The following is a 19,807-nucleotide window of genomic DNA, read 5'->3' on the forward strand; positions in this document are numbered from 1 at the left end:
GAGCTTGTTTTGCATCGCGTTCTCCATAAATATTCAACGATAATTCTGAAAATTCTTGATCAGTCCTAAAGACTCAGAGATGTAGCTCTCACATTATTTGTGGTATTCATATCTATTCTTAGGTATGTATGCAGCTAGCACAGCCCCTCCTACGACCCCTGTCTAGTCGGGTTTGACCTCAAGAGTAGTGCGCAGCCACTCATCACGGCCAGGGATGGTAGCAAAGATACCAAAGCCACGATAGAAACGATGAAGTAAGTGGTTCTGAGAAAAATTCCAACAACAGGCTGCAGTTCCTGAGAACGTCTGGTCAGTATATCGTCAAAGAAACGATACTGACCGCAATACGTGGAAGCATGCCTCTGACGGCGATTAAGTTGAGTTGTAGGCAAGAAGCCAAACCGGAAGACCATTCCGTCTCCACAGTGAATAAAGCACTCAAACCTACGTGACGGATTTCACAATGTCGCGACTTGCACTATAGGCTGTGTCGTTCGTAGAAAACAGTACAGGGCGTGAAGCTGCAAAAGCTCGAAATGATCGGGAATATGAGACGGGTCTCGACAGTGGGGACTGAGAACATGGACCACGCTGGTTTGGAGAGACACATGTGCCGACCAGGTAATAAATCAGGAAGCGAGCATCCAGATGAGATCGCCAGCCTCTTTGACTCGGCGATCAAAAGCGAGGCGAGTTTCTGCCAGGCGGTGAGAATTATGCTTACATACCTGCATTGGGAATTATGTTGGTTCCCCGCATTATGGGGACCGAGGCTGTTTCTGCGGTCGGCAAACGGCAACTTGATCTTTTCTTTCATGCGACCCTTGACTTTGCTCATTCCTTAGATATTGTATAGAACACATTGGACTGCGTTAGACGACAGAGAAATGGATCTAGGTGCGTGGACATGCTCCCGATGTGACTATGACTACTGACGTCAATCAAGGTACCGCCGCCGCTGCACTGACTGGAGGAGCCACCGTAGCAGCTTACTTGAACGCCAAATTCCACATCGCGAAGGATGTATCGAACGTGGTGAGACTCAAGAAGAGTGAGCGTGATCATGCTCGTGCTTGTATGCTTCCCATCTGTTTTGGGATTGCATTGATGCTGACTGCCAGCAGTCGGCCGAGGCCGCGGAAATGTGTGGTTTGTCTTCCTCGAGACCGCGAAGAAATACCCCGACATGATCTGTATATGGACGCGCAACCGCTCTTACACCTATCGAGATATCTTGGAGCAGGCATGCCAATATGCCCAGTTCTACTTGTCTCAGGGGGTGCAGAAAGGCGACTTGGTGGCGTTCTACCTCCAGAACCGAGAGGAGTTTATCATTGCATGGCTTGCGTTGTGGAGTATTGGATGCGCCCCGGCTGCAGTCAACTACAATCTGAACGGCGATGCCCTGCTGCACTGCTTGAAGATCAGCGGCGCCAAGCTGATGCTGGTGGACGAGGACCCGGCCTGCCAGGCCCGGGTGGAGGAATGCAGGGACGCCATTACAGGTCAGCTGGGGATGAAGCCAGTGGTCCTGGATGATTCTCTCAGGTCGCACATTCGCGCTTTTCCCACCGCGACGCCGCCCAAGGAGTATGCGGTGGATATGGCGGGTGAATTCCCATCGATCTTGATCTATACCTCGGGCACAACCGGCATGCCCAAGGGCTGCGCGTTCACCATGTCCCGTCTGTATACTACGCTGGGTATCCGCCGTGGTTCAATGCAAGACAAAGAAGGGCCAGATGGTGACCGTTGGTATAGCTGCATGCCCTTATACCACGGCACGGCAGCTATGTCTCTGATCGCTTGTTTGACCACCGGGGTGAGCATTGCAATCGGCCCGAAGTTCAGCGTCCGAAACTTTTGGAACGACGTGCGAGACTCAGAGTCGACCATCTTCGTCTACGTGGGCGAAACAGCTCGTTACCTCCTTGCACCGCCCCCATCCCCCCAGGATAAGAACCACAAGGTGCGCTGCATGTACGGCAATGGTCTCCGTCCGGATGTCTGGGAACAGTTCCGCGAGCGGTTCGGCGTGCCCGAGGTGGGCGAGTTTTTCAATAGTACTGAGGGTATTTTCGGTCTGTTTAATTACAACCGGGGTCCCTTTACGGCTGGCTGTGTTGGCCACCATGGCCTGATATTGCGTGGCCTGCTGCACAATGTTTTTGTGCCGGTGGCCATTGATCCGGAGACCGGCGACATCCTCCGGGACCCCAAGACTGGCTTCGCTGTCCGGTCTCCCTATGAACAGGGTGGCGAGATTCTCGTCAGTATCCCCGGCGAAGAAGCATTCCAGGGATACTGGCGTAACGACCAAGCCACGAGCAAAAAGTTCCTCCGTGACGTCTTCAAGAAGGGTGACCTGTACTATCGCTCGGGTGACGCGCTCCGCCGCCAGAGCGATGGCCGCTGGTTCTTCATGGATCGGCTTGGGGATACGTTCCGCTGGAAGAGCGAGAATGTGTAAGTGCAATAACTCCCTGGCTTGATGGACAGCAAACTGATCATTCGTTAGTGCCACTGCGGAGGTTTCCGAGGTGATGGGCAGATTCCCCGGTGTCCTCGAAGCCAACGTCTATGGAGTAACGGTGCCAAACCATGAAGGACGAGCCGGTTGCGCCGCTCTCCAAATCAGCCCGGAGGCTCGTCAGACATTTGACTACGGGGCTCTTGCACGTTTTGCTCGTTCCAAATTGCCCCGATACGCTGTCCCGATCTTTTTGCGGGTCGTCGATAACCCAACGCACATCCACAACCACAAGCAGAACAAGGTGCCTCTTCGCGACGAGGGAATTGACCCCGCCTTGATTGGAACCAAGGTTCCACACGGACAAGCGGATGAATTCCACTGGATGGCAGCCGGTCAGGATAGCTACTCGGCTTTTGGAAAGGAGCAGTGGGAAAAGCTCTCGAACGGGACGGCACGACTGTGATGGGTGAGCTTTGTACTGTGTACGTTTGGATACGAGGGGCTTTCGAAGAAATCTTCGTCAATAGTAACCATGTTAAGTAAATATCTTATATCGCAGAGCTAAAGAGATAAAACGTAGTTGAATTCTTGTACCTTAAAATTTACAAACATCTATGCCGCCCCCCTGTCAAACTCCTCAATCACACTCCTCGGCTCCTGATACGGACCCAGACTCTTCCATTTCATATCCAGCCCAAACCCTTCCGGCCCGCCAACCTTCAGGCCCCGGGCATCGCCCGTCCATAACGGATGCGCCGACATTCCAATGACGCTGACTCGCAATCCATACCGCAGCTCCTGCGATCCAATCGCCTCTCCGTCCTGTCCCAGAATAGAAATAAGATCTGGTACTGTGCAGATAATCTCGTGGCGAGACGCATCGTCGGGTTCAGCAGCGTCTGCGTACGCCGCGTAGAGGTACTCGTTCTGGAAAGGGATGATTATGCAACGTTCATCCGGTGTAGATTGCGTGCCGGTATCAGTGGTACCCAGGTCTCGCTCATCGCTATTCAGAGGGGCGATGGTGCACTGGCCCATTGTATACCCGCGGCTGACGTCGCGCTTTACGTCGATGATTTTGCCGCTGTACAAGAGTCGACCGGGCGATGTATCAAACTGTAGAACTGTGTTAAACGGCGAAGAGAAATAAAGATTAGATATACTTACAATGGCTTTGATAAGGTTGGTCTTCGAACGTCTCGCTTTGTGCACTGCACGTCCAATATACCATGATTGAGACACGGTGTTAGGGATGGCATAACGTTTGATAGCCTCGCCTGTCAGGGGAGTGCACGCCACGGCCATCTTCAGGCCCAAATCCACGCACTGCGCACGAATCATGGTTTCCACTCTCTTATTTGATTCGGCTTTCTAATGTCAAGTCAGATGGTGGCCATACCGGGACGGGGCTTTTGTATATCTGTCACATACTAGGACAACGGAAACATTGCCTTTCCCATCTGCAATAGCGCACGGAGTAATGGGCTCGCCATATACGTATGGAGTACCTGTATTCGCATTAGTCTCATCAGGATCACAAAAGAAAGCAGGATCAAAACTCACCATGCTCCAATGTCGGATACGCACGGCCCATCAGATCACCGTCGATGACAGGAATATCATAGTGCACGCTCGTAGGAAACGTGGACATGCCATTGCCGCCACCGATCTCATCGGCAATAACAGCCTCGAAGTGATCATGACCAGAATATTTGACCGAATACTCTATTGCATCCATGATCTCCGGTCCAGCAGGCATGCGCTCGCCCGACACACTCGGCGCTCCGTACCAAGACCCGAAAACGCAGATATCGGAGTCCTTCATGCTCTTGGAAGACATCACTCTCATCTTATCTTTTGCGTCAGGGTTTTGGAGAGCCTCGAGGCATTGCAGATATTGAAGTCGAGATGGGCCTCCGCCGCCGGTGCCCAGGACTCCCGTACCCGTTGCGATGAATTCGAGGTCGACGGGAGAAAGATACCAAACCCCATTTCGTACATCAGGCTTATAGGCGTCAAGGTCCATGTAGATTGAGAATTTTACGGAGGATTCAAGAGCATCCGATGTTGCTTTTTGGGACACTCCGTTGCTGAAGTCTTCCGCATCCTGGTCAGCCACGCCATTCGTGCCATTAACGGCAACCTCATTGGGCTGGGTGCTGTTGACGGTTGGCGCAGTAGCATCGGGCAAAGCTAGTCGACCAACAGCCTTGATCACTAGCCGGGTCGCCTTGTTCGTGACATACTGCAGAGGAATCTTATCAATCTCCACGATCTTGACATCTGCCCTGTCCGCTCCACGCGCCACTGCAGCCTCAATGGCTTGCTTCTTGGCCAATTCTAGCACAGTCTTCTCATCACGATCGGCCAAAATCTCAATAATGTCAACCTCCCCAGCAACCTTGGCAATAGCAGCACCCACTGCATTTGCTGAGTCGTGATGGGGAGGGATGATGCACTCGGCCACACCTTCCAGCTGATCCATCTGGACGATCGAGCCTCCACCGACCAATAGCAACGTAACTGGCAGATCGGAGACCTTCATATCTTCAACTGCTCTTTCAAGGATCTTCTTGATCTGCAGCCGCGCCTTGGAGACCACGTCCGAAGGAATGCTTTGCGCCTTTGCATAATCCCCAATCTTGGCCTTGCCTGAGGCGACTACAATGTCCGTGGTTGTCATCACATCTCCGCCGAACACCAGGGCTTGGCTGGTGAGATAATGGCCCACAGAATCCGGACCAACACGTACACGATCCAATTCAGCATCGTATACCACGCGGCTACCTCCACCCAGGCCGACAGACAAAACCTCCGGCATAGAGAATGCAGTACGTACTCCACCAACCTCGACAAAGTTCGGTGCCTGCCGCGGGAAACCGGATGGAAGCAACGCGCAGACATCACTTGTTGTGCCACCCACATCAATGACCAGCACTTGTGTGTTGGACTTCGCATTTGTGCCGCGGTCCAAGGATGCCAGGTAGGCAGCACCGGTCATACTGTTTGTAGGACCCGACGCGAACGTCTTGATTGGAAGCTCTGCTGCCGTGGCTGCATCTGTCAATGTGCCGTCATTCTGGGTGAGGAATAGCGGGCAGCTCAGTTGTAATTTGGTCATTGCTTGACAGAATGCGCGCACGGTACGCCGGGCAAGCGTCAAGATCGAGGCGTTGAGAATTGTTGCGTTCTCGCGCTCTAAGAGACCGACGCCGCCAATTTGGTGAGAACACACCACCGACAATGAAGGATCTTGCTCGAGCATCAGCTGCTTGCAGGTCTCCTCGTGGATTCCTTGATGGTCGAGGGGCGAGAATACGCCAACGACGGCAACCATCTTAATCCCTGCGGCTTGGATGCTTTTTACGGTCTGCTTGACTTGATCTGGGTTGAGCGGAGTGATCTCACGACCGTCGATTTCGAGTCCACCGTCCAAGTAGAAGACAGGACCCCCCATGATCTGTTTCAGGGCAGGCGGAAAATCCGAAAAAGGAGGCACCTAATAAGATACACTAGGGTTAGCAAAGGCTCTCAATTCCTGTTCAGCACATACCAGCCTGGTGAATGGACCGCATAAACGAACAACGGCAACTTTGCTCAATCGTCGAGCATCGGCCTCAACCACCGCATTGACAAAGTGCGTGGTTCCGATTGCAACGCTGAGCACGTCCTGTCGGTTGACCGCGGTCTTGGATAGGACATCTTCAATCACCGCGTGAATTCCAGAGGTGACATCAGTAGTAGTCGGAGTCTTGCTTGAAGCGCATACTCCGCGCGACGCCGAATCAGTCGCAGCGATATCGATGATGGCTGCGTCGGTGTTGGTGCCGCCCACGTCGACGCCGATGCGGTACGGGCCCGAACCTTGTGTCATGGCGAGGGTCTTCAGGGCGCGTGAGGTACTGGGTTCAACAATGAATCACGAAAATATTTCCCTTTGGGATCCACACGATTCCGAGGTCTTTTGGTCATATATACGCGCCCGGAGATTTAGCGCCCCGTCCTGAACAGTCCTGAGGGTCCTTTTAACATGAATCCATCAGCGGCGACTTGTAGCGAATGGATATGCCTACTGGGGCTCCAGCGATACTACATGGACCCGCTTACTCTCTTTTTTTTTGCTCTCCCATAAGTCGGATCTCATGCGGGGAGGAAGCATGCTCCTATCGCGGTAGCCCCTCCCACCAACGCTAGGCGCAACTCCACCAACCACAGGCGGGATACCCCGAACGTCTTAGGCCGAGGGAAGTCGTGATTATGGCACTTGACAGGTGGATCCAGCCAAAGTCCGACATACCTGAGAGATAGCGAGGGGCTTTCCAAATACAAAATACTCACATCTGAAAACTACAGAAGGGCTAGGTTCACGGTCCGAACTTATGAATCTGATAGGAGACGTTCATCTTTCCGCCCGAAAGAAACAAACTCTCTAAGCAACGGCATTCGAAGGGATTCTTCTCGGGTCAAGTCCGGCCCCTCTAAATGGCCAAGCCGCCAACCGACGACCAATCTTCTCAACCTGCCTACTTGGGACGTGTCCTATCGCAACCAAATGAGGAGATATTCCAACTCCACCAATCAGGCCCCAAACACCCCGACAAGCTGCACACTCGCCTCAGATGCATGAAAATTGTCGGCAACAATGTGAGCCGGGCTTCTCCGTGCTAGAGATAAGCCCGGAAAAGCTAACTGAAGCTAGCAATCCTTGCGTGTGCATGTTATCGCAATCCCTTTACCACCATTTGCCGATCGGAGGTCCTCTCCCAGGATGCGGAGTAAATAACCGGGGTATTCTAGCGCGTGCACCATGGCTCGCAAGTCCTAATCTTTTCATTCTTCTTCTTCTTCTTTCTTGAACCCACTATTCTGCTTCTTTTCTCCTTCTATGTAACCATTTCAATGAAGGCGTACCTCAGAAAACTCCAGGTCGGCACCGAGGGCGGCCCCGTGCCGGACCGATGGATCAACAACGACATCAAGCCTATTGAGGCTGGCCGTAGGACTTGGGAGTTCTGGACATTCCATAACTACTGTACGCAAGTTGAGAATTCCATTTCCTGTCGCAACTATACTGACGTCTGCGTGTTCGGCGGTGTTTAGGGGTTCTCTGCAACTCGAATATTTCTTCGTACATGACTGGAAGCTCGCTTATCGCACTCGGCTTGACGTGGTGGCAGGCAATCATTGCAATTGTTATTGGGCAGCTCATCGCTACAGCTCTGGTTGTGCTGAATTCTTTGCCTGGTGCATATTATCATTGTGAGTTGCATAGAGCCATGCTCGTGTGTGTATGACCGGATTGCTAAGTATGCCGCAGTGGGATTTCCGGTTGTTAATCGGTATGTCTGGGGAATGTACGGCAGTGCATTTGTGATCTGGAATCGAATTCTTCTCTCCGTCGGTACGTACCTCGGTTGAATTCTAAAATCAGACATTTCTTCTGCTAACGATATGTGTCTGCTAGTATGGTACGGATTCCAGGCCTGGATAGGAGGTGAATGCGTCTACGTCTGCCTCCAAGCCATCTGGCCCTCCCTCGAGCAGCGCATCCCAAACCACCTCTCCGCCTCAACGGGGACAACAACAGCCAGTTTCATGGCCTATATATTATTCATGGTCATATCTCTACCAGTGATCTACATCCGTCCACACAAACTCAAATACTATTTCTACGGTTCCGCAGCCACAATCCTAGTCTTCGAGATCGTTCTCCTCATCTGGTCTCTGGCAACCATGGGCAAAGCAGGCTTTGGCACGACCATGGCAGCATCAAATAACAGCCAAGACTATGGCTGGAACATCGCGTTCGGAATCATTAGTACCATCGGGTCCATCGCAGCAGGCATTCTGAACCAGAACGACTATGCCCGCTTTGCGCGCAAGCCCAGAGACGCCGTGTATGGGCAGGTATTCAGTTTTCCCATTTATGCGATTCTGTGTTCTGTCATTGGCATTCTGGTCACGGCGGCAACGCAGGAACGGTACGGTAGTGCGAAGTGGAATTTGCCAACGTTGCTCAGTGCGGTGATTGAACATGGTGGCTCGAGATCGAGGGCTGCGGCTTTCTTTGGTGGTGCTGCTTTGATTGTGTCGCAGATCGGAGTTAATGTTCCGGGCAATGCCTTGTCTGGTGGTATGTCTCCATTCTGTGTTGGAAACGGCCTTGATAGCCTGGTTTGCTGACAGGATATTTGCAGGATTTGACTTAGCGGCAACTTTCCCGACGTATATCAATATTCGCCGCGGTGCGTATCTGACGGCTTTGGTCTCCGTCGCCTGCAATCCATGGAAACTAGTGAATACCGCGACGACATTCTTGGCTGTGTTGAGCAGTTACTCCGTCTTCCTGGGCCCAATGACTGGCCTAATGATCTCGTCCTATTTCGTGATCAATCGGCGCAAGATCAAGGTCGATGATCTGTTTGTCGGAAATAGCCAGAGCATCTACTGGTATTCGTGGGGAGTGGACTGGCGAGCTGTGATAGCGGTAGGTTCTCTATATATTTTGACGTGGATTTTGACTGACGATGTATCAGTGGGTATGCGGCACAGTCCCCTCTCTACCTGGCTTCGTGGGATATGTCAATCCCACCGTCAAGGTGCCTCTGGGCCTCACTCACCTCTACTACATCTGCTTTTTAACTGGCCTTTCCATCAGTGCTACCGTATACTGTACTCTCCATTGGATTTTCCCTGTCGAAGCCATCCGGAATTTCCTGGAATGCGCTCCTCCCGCCGGGACCTTGATGCGTGAATATCGGGAGCGCTGGGATCGAGGCGATAACGTTGTCACAGATGTTATAGAGACGACAAAGCTTGACTCTGTTAGTGTTTAGTCAGGTAATTCTTGAGATATCTGGAATCAATTCATTTTGCAATGGTAGAAGAAAAAGTATATTGCAACATCATGGTCTACTAATCGAATGGACCCCGAGTCCGACAAGAGCCTCGGTATAGAATATGAGTCTAGGGGAAATAACATAAAAGATCATCTCGCTTTGCATCGCTTTTTTCGTCGCTCACAAGAGGTCGGCATTTATTTCTTGACCAGGCCGAGGAGGTTGATGCTCTTGGGCCGCTCGATGGGCATGCCCAAAGCACGATCCCAGACGAGCTGGACGAGAGGACCTAGAGCACGGCTGACACCGAAAGCGACGGTGTAATAGAGGGGCTGCTGGAAGCCATAGTGGTGGAAAAGGACACCAGAGGCGGCGTCGACGTTGGGGTGAGGGTTCTTAGTCTGAAGCACGGGTTAGTCAATTGAGAAGGACATCGAGATGTCTTGTACATACCTTGCCATGTTCGGTCAGCACACCAGGCGCAATCTCAGCGTTCTTCTTGACCAGCTGGAAGACCGGGTTGGCCAGCACATCCGGCCGGGTAGCCGCAAAGTCCATCAGGGCTTCGAAGCGCGGGTCTGGCTTGCGCAGGACACCGTGGCCGTACCCTGGCACCACGCGACCGGACTTGAGAGTTGTCCACAGGTAATTGCGGACATCCTCATCGGTGAACTTGGTACCGATCTTATCCTGCATGGCCATGATCCAGCGCAGAACCTCTTGGGCAGCCAGTCCGTGCAACGGGCCAGCCAGACCCAGCAGGCCGGCGCTGTAGCTCAGGAAAGGGTCACTGAGGGCGCTGCCCACAAGGTGGGTGGCGTGAGCCGACACATTGCCACCTTCGTGATCGCCGTGCAGGGCGAGATACAGACGCAGCAGGTCGTGGAAATCCTCGTTCTTCGAGCCACCCTTGCCAAGCAGCTCGGCAAAGTTGTACGACCAATCCTGGGCGACATCCAGCTTCTGTGTGCCGACGGCATCAATCTCATTCGGGCGGAAGACAAGGGCCGCGACACGGGGGATTTTAGCAAGCAGCGAAATGCAGTCGTCAAAGGTAGGCTCCCAGTACTCGGCCTTGTTCAGGCCCTTCTCGTAAGCCTGAGCGAACTTGGACTCGGTGTTGAGAGCCGCCACGGCAACCGACAACTGGGTCATCGGATGCATAGACTTGGGGAATGTCTTGACCAGATCCAGGATATGCTGCGGCAGCTCCGACTTCTCGGCCAGTTCGCGCGAGAAGGCGCGCACCTGCGCAGTCGAGGGCACCTGGCCCGTCAGGAGCAGCCAAAACATGGCCTCGGGGAGCATCTCGGTCCCCGAGGTTCCCTTGGGAAGTTCATTTTGGCAGTCCTTGATAGTCTTGCCGTGGAACCGGATGCCCTCGTCGGCATCCAGGACGGAGCCCTCCCACAGCATGGCCTTGAGGCCGCGCATGCCACCGATCACATTGCCCACCTTGACTTCACCAATAACCTCGTCGCTCTGGGCCTTGACCTTCTGCAGGAGCTCCCGCTTGGCGGGGATGACCTCCTTCAGAGTGGATTTGAGATCGAGCTCGGCCGTTGCGTAGTGGCGGGTGGCCGCGAAGAAAGGGCGAGAAGCCTGTGGTGAGAGAATTGATTAATTGACATCCCAAGCCATATAGAGCAACTGAGGTCGGACTCACCTTGGCCAGCTTGGTGGCATGGCGGGTGGACCGCAGGCTGAGGGCCATTGTGAGTGTGCTGATGGGTCCGGGGTTGAATTGCGGGGGGCGGGAGACTCGGTGTGGGGAGAAGAAGAGACCGACAGAGTGAGGGAGAAGTGGTTTGGATGTTTAGGAAGTGGAATGGAAGTCAACAGGAGAGGACAAAGCCAGAGAGAAAGAGGGAGAAAGAAAGGAAGAACGAAACAGAGGATGATCAACTGTGCAGCCAACGTCTCGGTTGAGCGCGGGGGTCTGATCCCTACCGAGGCCCGGTTGCAGGCGGTACCAGACTCTCTGCGCACCACAGCCCGAAAGTCGGGGTTGAGCCCGAGATCGCAGGGATAAATATAGCGATCGTGATGGTTATTTCTTTTTTGACAGGATGAGCTAACAGTTTATCCCCTCGTATAGGCATCTAGGGGTACATTCGACCTCGAGTAGTCTATCCGCAATGGCATTCCAGCTCACCTAAGCATTCTGAACCCTCACGAGGATAGAATAGTACCGCCTTATCTCGATCTGTGCATCGGGTGAGCGGAAGGAGACTGGGATGAACGCCCGTTAGCACGTGTAACTCTGGTGACGGTGGACGGTGCCTTGCTGCCTGAAGGAGCCACAACAGTCAGCCGCAGTCCATCCTCTGTTGACGTTGTCTGTCGGCGTCGAGGTTTATTGCTTGCTCATGAGAAAGACCTTGCAAGCCATGCTTCGTGTTCCACGTTTCCTTTCAAATGCATTGATCTTCAACTTGTGATTTCCTTTCCATCCACTCTGGTCCTTGTTTTGGAGCCTATACTTTCGATAATTTCTTGTCTATACTGCGCCGGAGATAGGAGAGGAATGGTGCATATATTATTCGGTGGCTTCTTTTTGACCCGTAGCAAAGAGTGCAAAGTTGGTCGTTCGAAACGCAGTCGCCATCAGTAGAGCAGCGTTGATGCCTGAGTGCCTGGCTGCCTGAGTGCCTGAGCAGGCCCGGCCGATAAGCATGCTTGTCAGCAAGGCCCCTGATTGGCTGCAAAAATGTCTGCGCCCCCAAAACAAAAAAAAAAGTCTCTGGGTTTTGCCATCAGCCGTTGTTCACCCTGTACATATTCCCTGTTGTCCATACTTCTATCGCGTCGGGGTCAGCTGGCAAGTATCGGGCTCGTGTGTACTGTCATCTTTGAGATCCCTGAGATCCAGACACACACATTTCTTTCATCTGGGAGTCTTCCAGCCCTCTCCCAGCGCAGCACCCGAATCCATCCCACCCCCGCCAGACGATGCCGCACACCGTGGAGTCTCCTGCCATGCCCACCGTCGTCGACAAAACCCCGTCTGCCGTTCCCCCGACTGTGGACGAGATCGGCTCTCTCATCAACACCATCTTTTCTGCCGATACCTCGCAGCAGTCCCTCGATGGCTCCTATGCCTTGACCAACCTTCTTATCCAGAGCGTCGGCTGCGCCGGTCTGCTCAACTACAATGTTGTCGCCGAAGCGAAAAAGGCTGCGGCCGATAAGAAGAATGGAGCCAAGCGGGAAAGTGCCATGTTGATCATTGGCGCTTTGTTCGAGCGATTCCCGCGCGAGCACCCCTTGAGCGAGGTCGTCTTTCTGCTGCACGATGGTGGTATGCTCAATGTCGCCCTGGATGCTCTGGCAGACAAGGGCACTGTGGTGCGCGATTCGGCCCAGTACGCCATCGATGCTCTGTTCGCTTCGCTCAGCCCCGAGGCGATGATCAACGCGCTCTTGCCGGCTCTGCAGCAGTACATTGGCAAGGGATCTGGCAAGTGGCAGGGCTTTGTTGGCGCCTATAAACTGCTTGAAAAGATGGCCGTCAAGGCGCAAATTGGTAATGGATCCAAGGAGGAGGAACTGCAGAAGGATCTGCTGCGCGAGGCTATGGGCAAGACTCTTAAGGAGCTCATTCCCATCGTCGAGTCCGGCATGCATGACCTGAAGCCCGAAGTCGCCAAACAGTCCACCAAGACGATGACTGCCTTGACCACTCTTCTCTCAAACGACGACGTTGCTCCTCGCATCCCGCTGCTCATCAAGACTATGGAGCAGCCTTCGGAGAAGACCCTGCAGAATGCGATCCACGCTCTCTCCCAGACCACCTTCGTCGCTATTGTTACCTCTCCCGTTCTGGCGCTTCTGACTCCGCTGCTTGAACGGTCCCTGAACTCCCCCCGGACCCCGCAGGAAACCCTTCGGCAAACCGTTGTTGTGGTGGAGAACTTGACCAAGCTGGTTCATGACCCGGCGGAGGCGCGGACTTTCCTCCCCAAGCTTCAGCCCGGTGTAAAGTCTGTCAAGGACCGTGCCTCGCTGCCCGAGGTCCGGGAACTGGCCACGCGCGCTCTCGATGTCATCGAGAAGGCCATGGCCGACAACGAGGTTGCCTCGGGCTCTATCGTCAAGACCACTCCTGAAGACGTTCTTGCCGTGTTGAGCCCAAAGATCCAGGAGCACGGCGGTCTGCGCGGCTTCGGCGATGCCAAGTTCCACGATTTGGTCAAGTCTTTCATCGCTGGTATGGTTCGGGAAGATGTCAACTGCCGCATGCACAATCGCATCCCCGCTTGCATCGGTCCATACCTTCGCGGCCTGGTTGCCGATAACCAGTCAGACGCGATTGCCGAGGCTGTACAGGCGCACTTTATTGAAGAAGACCACCGCAAGTTCGGCAAGCCTGTTCAGGAGGATCCGAATGCGGTCGAAATCGTCAACGCCGACTTCTCCCTTGCCTACGGAGGCATGCTGCTGCTTTCTCACACCAACCTACGCTTGCTGAAAGGCCATCGCTACGGTCTCTGTGGCCGCAACGGTTGCGGAAAGTCGACGCTGATGCGCAGTATCGCCAACGAAAAGCTGGAAGGTTTCCCGCCACAAGACGAAGTTCGCACATGCTTTGTCGAGCACAATCAGGGCGAGGACGCCGATCTCAGCATCCTCGAATACGTTTCTAAAGATCCTAAGATCTCCGACCAGGGCAAGGAACACATCAGCGAAGTCCTGCTGGAGTTCGGTTTCACCGATGGACCCGAAGGACGTCAATCTCAGCCGGTTGGCTCGCTATCCGGTGGTTGGAAGATGAAGCTGGCTCTGGCCCGCGCGATGCTCATGAAAGCGGACGTGCTGCTGCTGGACGAGCCGACTAACCATCTCGACGTGGCCAATGTGAAATGGCTGCAGGACTACCTCAAGCAACACACCGACATCACCAGTCTGATCGTCAGTCACGATTCTGGTTTCTTGGATGAGGTCTGCACCGATATCTACCACTACGAGGGCAAGAAGCTCGTCAACTACGTGGGCAACCTTGCCGAGTAAGTGACATTGATTCGTTAACTACTGTCCAAATTGTGTGCTAACTGTACGATAGCTTCGTCAAGGTCAAACCTGAGGCCAGTAGTTACTACACTCTGTCCTCATCCAACGTGCAGTTCAAGTTCCCTCCTCCGGGCATCTTGGCCGGTATCAAGTCTCAGACTCGCTCCATTCTCCGGATGACCAACTGCTCGTACACTTATCCCGGTGCCCCGCGTCCGTCTCTCAGTGAGGCCTCGCTGTCGCTGTCGCTGTCCTCCCGTGTCGCCATTATCGGCGGTAACGGTGCTGGCAAATCGACCTTCATCAAAATGCTGACCGGTGAAACGATCCCCCAGACTGGTAAGGTTGAGAAACATCCCAATCTCCGTATGGGATACATCAAGCAGCACGCTCTGGAGCACGTGGAGATGCACTTGGAGAAGACCCCAAGCCAGTATCTTCAGTGGCGATATGCCAACGGGGATGACCGCGAGGTGTTCCTGAAGCAAACGCGTATCCTAACTGATGCCGACAAGGCTCAATTGGAGACGCCTATTGATCTGGGTGATGGTCGTGGAGGCCGTCGCATCGAGGCGTTGATCGGTCGCCAAAAATGGAAGAAGTCATTCCAGTACGAAGTGTGAGTCGACGCATCTTCCCTTTTCACTCTGTCCATCACTGACAATGTCCAGGAAATGGATTGGGCTGCTTCCCAAATACAACACCATGATTTCCCGCGAGACGCTCTTGGATCGGGGATTCTTCAAGATGGTCCAAGAGTTTGATGACCACGAGGCGTCCCGCGAAGGCTTGGGTTTCCGCATCCTTGACCCCAAGACCATCTCCAAGCACTTTGAGGATGTTGGTCTGGACCCCGAGATCGCCAATCACAATGAGATCTCCGGTCTGTCCGGTGGACAGAAGGTGAAGGTTGTGCTGGCCGGCGCGATGTGGAACAACCCGCATCTGCTGGTTCTTGACGAGCCGACTAATTTCTTGGACCGTGACTCGCTAGGTGGCCTAGCTGTGGCCATCCGTGACTTCAAGGGCGGTGTGGTCATGATCTCTCACAACGAGGAGTTCGTGGGCGCCCTCTGCCCGGAGCAGCTGCACATCGCCGAGGGACGTATTGTCAGCCGTACCAACACGGCGGTTTCTCTCGATCGCTTCGAGGACAGCGCCACTAACTCGCCGTCTGCCCCCGGCACTCCTGCGGGCGCCTCTGCCAACACCAGCGCTGCTGCGTCGGCCGTCAACTCCGGCGCCGAGGATACCGGCGACCTCAAGTTCCGTGCCAAGAAGAAGAAGAAGATGACCCGCGCCCAGCTGAAGGACCGTGAGGTCCGCCGCCGCCTGCGGTACATTGAATGGTTGAACTCGCCCAAGGGTACCCCGAAGCCCATCGATACGGACGATGAGGCGTAAATCTTTTTGTCCGTCACACGATAATAATTCTTTTGGTTCACTTTCGTTTCGTGATATCCTTGCATGATGACGAGTCCATACGATGTGATTCTTCGGTCCTTGTTCGTGGGAACTGCGTGGAAATTGATAGACGGCGTTTAGGTCTGTTGTTTTATGATTTGGTATATATAGCTTCTTCTCTTGGATACTGCATCATCATTCCGATAGTAGAGTCATCGGTTGAATCGCAAAAGTTGTGTTTATTTCTTCCCTATTGCTCTGCTCGTAGCTCGTATACTTCCTTCGTGGACACGCAATGATCGCCGCAAGCAGGGTGAGGTCCGTGCACGCCCGTCGGCTCCCCTGGGCCTGGCCGGATCGGCACTCCCATCTTTCTTCATCATCTGTTCTTCGCAACGTGCCCACCACTGTTCTCGCGTGGCCCATTTGCAACTGCTGATAGAATGCGTGCGGCGCATTTGCGATGAGCTATGGCTTCCCCACCTGCCAATGCGGCCGGGTCCTGGTCCTCGAGCGGCGGATCATTGTCCCCGCGAAATAAGTCCCGATGGCCCAAGTCGCGCAGCAAGGGTTACACCTCGCTACAAGATACTCCTTCAGATGAGGATCCTGAAGCAATAGCAGACGACCGCTCCCATCCTCAACCTCATGCCGAAGACGGTGCAATACGTGGCGATAACGCCGGTACAACACCGGCCAGCGGAGACGAATCCTCGAGCGATGACGACGCCAATGTGAAGTTATTGCCGAACAAAAAACAACTTTCTTCCAATGCGCGATCGTCAAGCCAACAGACACCCGCGACAGCAGACGAAGAAGGCCAATTTATTGACGTACCTCGCGAACAACGCAATGTGGGCGATCGCATCGAACGACTTCTCAAGGCGGAACGGAACGCGTTGTCGGATTCATTCAATACAGACCTTGAAGACGCAGACTCATTGGATAATTCGCTCATCCTCAGCGACGATGAAGATGACGGGTCTAGTGTGCCATTGGATAAGGGTGACCGAGACAAATGGGAAAGGCAGAAGCGCATCAACCGGGGTTACTGTGGCTCTGTCTGGAAGAGATGTTTCCGGGTGCAATCGTGGTGGCAGATTTTTGTCTTGATCTCGATTGGTCTGGTCGTGATGTGGCTCGCAGTGAAGGGTCTAGGAAGGTTCCGCCGTGGAAAGGCGGCAGCGGAATATGTAAGCTCTCTTTGGGTCTTTTGTGGCCAATAATCCAGATACTGACAGTCTCCCAGCGGCCTCTGCCCTGGTATCCAGCTCCGCTTGGTGGAACAAGTGAAAGCTGGCATAAAAGTTATTCGAAAGCCGAGGATCTTGTGGGGAAAATGTCCCTTCTTGAGAAGGTCAATATCACGACGGGGACGGGCTGGCAGATGGGGCTTTGCGTTGGAAATACAGGTATGCACTTGCCGGTACTGGCTGCTGGACCAGATACTAACTACATTGCCAACAGGCCCCGCAGAACGGGTGAAATTCCCTTCCCTTTGTCTCCAGGATGGCCCACTGGGTCTGCGATATGCCGAGAACATTACCGCATTTCCCGCAGGTATCACTACCGGAGCGACATGGAACCGTGAGCTCATCCGGGCCCGAGGCTTTGCAATGGGGCTAGAAGCCAAGTCGAAAGGCGTGAATGTTCTTCTCGGCCCGTCGATGGGGGCCTTGGGAATGATGCCGGCAGGCGGTCGAAACTGGGAGGGGTTCGGGTCTGATCCGATCCTGCAGGGGGTTGCAGCAGCGGAGACAATCCGAGGCATTCAGCGTAGCGGGGTGATGGCGACTGCGAAGCATTTCGTGCTGAATGAACAAGAACACTTCCGTCAGCCAAATGCATGGGGCACTCCGTCTGCCCTGTCATCCAACATTGATGACCGCGCGTTGCACGAAGTCTTTATCTGGCCATTTGCTGAAAGCGTGCGCGCAGATGTGGCGAGTGTTATGTGCTCCTATCAGATGGTCAACAACAGCTATGCCTGTGAAAACAGCAAGCTTCTCAACGGTATTCTCAAGGACGAGCTAGGTTTCCAAGGGTTCGTGCAGTCTGACTGGCTCGCTCAGCGGTCCGGCGTCCAGAGTGCCTTGGGTGGCTTGGACATGAGTATGCCCGGTGATGGCCTCTTTTGGGCCGATGGCACCTCGCTCTGGGGCAGTCAGTTGACTCGTGCAGTGCTAAACACGTCAGTTCCCATTGACCGATTGAACGACATGGTCAGTCGCATTGTGGCGTCCTGGTATCACTTCCGCCAAGACTCATGGGAACAGCCTCCGCCGGACGGTGAAGGCGGTCCGAACTTTTCATCATGGACCCATGATCGTATTGGTCATCTCTATGAAGGCAGTCCTGGGGATGAAACGACCGGCGTGGTCAATCACTTTGTTAACGCGCAGGGACATGGAAAGCATGCTCACTCTCACATTGCCCGGAAGGTGGCCGCTGAAGGCACTGTCCTTCTCAAGAACACCAATGCCACGTTACCGCTCTCACGTGAGATTTCTAAACCCAGTGGTAAATACCGAGTCGGCATCTATGGGGAGGATGCAGGTCCTGGTAAAGGACCCAATGCCTGTCCAGACCGCGGCTGCAACCAAGGCACTCTCGCCGAGGGTTGGGGTAGTGGAGCAGTCAACTTCCCCTACCTGGTTAGTCCATGGGAAGCTCTCGAGTCAGCATGGCCCGCGAATACAGTGGATACTCAAGGTTATCTGACAAATAACGTTGCAATCGAACATCTGATGCACCAGGATCTGTGTTTGGTTTTCGCCAACTCTGATGGCGGAGAGGGGTTCATCGAGTACGACGGCATTGCTGGAGACCGAAATGATCTTCTCCTGCAGAAAAACGGGGCCCATCTCGTGGAAACCGTAGCCAAGAACTGCGGCCGGGGCAAGGGAAGAACAGTGGTCATTGTTCATGCCGTTGGCCCTGTCGTGATGGAGTCCTGGGCTGATCTACCCGGTGTGCACGCCATCGTCTACGCAAATCTACCCGGCCAAGAAAGCGGCAATGCCTTGAAAGATGTGCTGTTTGGTGATGTCGATGCCAGCGGTCGACTGCCGTACACCATCGGTCGCAGTCTGGAAGACTATGGTCCTGGCGCTCAAGTGCTTTACGAGACGCACGATTCTGTCCCGCAAGTCAATTTCGGCCAAGCTCTGTACATCGACTACCGATACTTCGATCAATATAACATCACGCCACGGTTCGAATTTGGCTTTGGCCTTTCCTACACGACTTTCAACTTCTCTTCTCTGCACATTGAACCCCTCATGCCAAAATCACGTCTTCCTCCTTCACGTCCCAAAGATGAATACAAACCGCCCGTCTACGACAATCCACCCGAATCTCCAGCCATGACCATGATGCCACCCTGGCTCCACGTTATCCCCAAATACATATATCCCTATCTCACTTCCCTCTCGGGAACCGACCCGGGTCCTTATCCCTATCCGGAGGGCTACAACGACAAACAAACCCCATCCCCCGCAGGCGGCGGACCGGGCGGCAATCCATTCCTGTACGAACCAATTCTCAGGCTCTCCGTGAACGTCACCAACACCGGTGCCCGAGCAGGCCAAGAGGTCGTTCAGGTCTATGTTTCCTTCCCGGAGAAGGTGGTCGAACATCGCAGTTTGCAGCACTGGACTCGCGAAACGATTGATTTTCCTGTTCGTGTCCTGCGCAACTTTGAGAAGGTCTCTCTTCAGCCTGGTGAGACTACCACCGTCAGTATGACCCTGTCCCGGAAGGATCTCAGTTACTGGAGCGTTCGCTCCCAGAATTGGGTCATGCCTACCGAGGGTAACTTCCGTATTTGGGCTGGGCGGAGCTCGAGGGATTTACCTCTTGTCGCTGAGTTTTAGTCTGGGACTTTACCTTGATGATGTTCTTGTATGATACTATTTGCGATTTACTTTACCATTGTTATTCGGTGTTGGTTTGGCGTGATTCATGGCTGGTGTGTAAGTTTTAGTTTACTCCAGGATTGAGATACAAAGCAGGGTCTCGGGAGAGAATAGACATCGAATGATGAATTCACTCGGAAGCGTTTTTACCTCAACAACAACGT

The 19,807-nt window shown here is 53.8% G+C and overlaps 6 protein-coding genes across 6 annotated transcripts; 4 read left to right on the plus strand and 2 right to left on the minus strand.

Moving 5' to 3' along the window:
* Positions 1-887: 887 nt before the first annotated feature.
* On the plus strand, positions 888-2,936 carry PFLUO_LOCUS2778 (uncharacterized protein; the record flags this gene model as incomplete). Its single annotated transcript, XM_073779952.1, has 4 exons — positions 888-897; positions 947-1,075; positions 1,125-2,466; positions 2,519-2,936. 4 exons carry the CDS (start codon positions 888-890, stop codon positions 2,934-2,936), a joined length of 1,899 nt encoding a protein of 632 aa, XP_073636856.1.
* A 149-nt stretch (positions 2,937-3,085) lies between these two features.
* PFLUO_LOCUS2779 (uncharacterized protein) lies at positions 3,086-6,347 on the minus strand (the record flags this gene model as incomplete). The annotated part of the gene is made up of 5 exons (XM_073779953.1): positions 3,086-3,589; positions 3,641-3,844; positions 3,905-3,981; positions 4,037-5,972; positions 6,027-6,347. 5 exons carry the CDS (start codon positions 6,345-6,347, stop codon positions 3,086-3,088), a joined length of 3,042 nt encoding a protein of 1,013 aa, XP_073636857.1.
* Positions 6,348-7,372: 1,025 nt separating this feature from the next.
* Positions 7,373-9,309, plus strand: PFLUO_LOCUS2780 (uncharacterized protein; the record flags this gene model as incomplete). The annotated part of the gene is made up of 6 exons (XM_073779954.1): positions 7,373-7,505; positions 7,691-7,732; positions 7,791-7,874; positions 7,938-8,606; positions 8,671-8,960; positions 9,010-9,309. 6 exons carry the CDS (start codon positions 7,373-7,375, stop codon positions 9,307-9,309), a joined length of 1,518 nt encoding a protein of 505 aa, XP_073636858.1.
* A 200-nt stretch (positions 9,310-9,509) lies between these two features.
* PFLUO_LOCUS2781 (citrate synthase) lies at positions 9,510-11,026 on the minus strand (the record flags this gene model as incomplete). Its single annotated transcript, XM_073779956.1, has 3 exons — positions 9,510-9,713; positions 9,766-10,914; positions 10,979-11,026. 3 exons carry the CDS (start codon positions 11,024-11,026, stop codon positions 9,510-9,512), a joined length of 1,401 nt encoding a protein of 466 aa, XP_073636859.1.
* Positions 11,027-12,264: 1,238 nt separating this feature from the next.
* On the plus strand, positions 12,265-15,726 carry PFLUO_LOCUS2782 ([NU+] prion formation protein 1; the record flags this gene model as incomplete). Its single annotated transcript, XM_073779957.1, has 3 exons — positions 12,265-14,318; positions 14,375-14,941; positions 14,994-15,726. The coding sequence occupies 3 exons, from the start codon at positions 12,265-12,267 to the stop codon at positions 15,724-15,726; spliced, it is 3,354 nt and encodes a 1,117-aa protein (XP_073636860.1).
* Positions 15,727-16,196: 470 nt separating this feature from the next.
* Positions 16,197-19,601, plus strand: PFLUO_LOCUS2783 (uncharacterized protein; the record flags this gene model as incomplete). The annotated part of the gene is made up of 3 exons (XM_073779958.1): positions 16,197-16,919; positions 16,976-17,138; positions 17,194-19,601. 3 exons carry the CDS (start codon positions 16,197-16,199, stop codon positions 19,599-19,601), a joined length of 3,294 nt encoding a protein of 1,097 aa, XP_073636861.1.
* Positions 19,602-19,807: the final 206 nt, after the last annotated feature.

The sequence above is a fragment of the Penicillium psychrofluorescens genome, assembly GCF_964197705.1.
Source record: "Penicillium psychrofluorescens genome assembly, chromosome: 2".
Lineage (NCBI taxonomy): Eukaryota > Fungi > Ascomycota > Eurotiomycetes > Eurotiales > Aspergillaceae > Penicillium > Penicillium psychrofluorescens.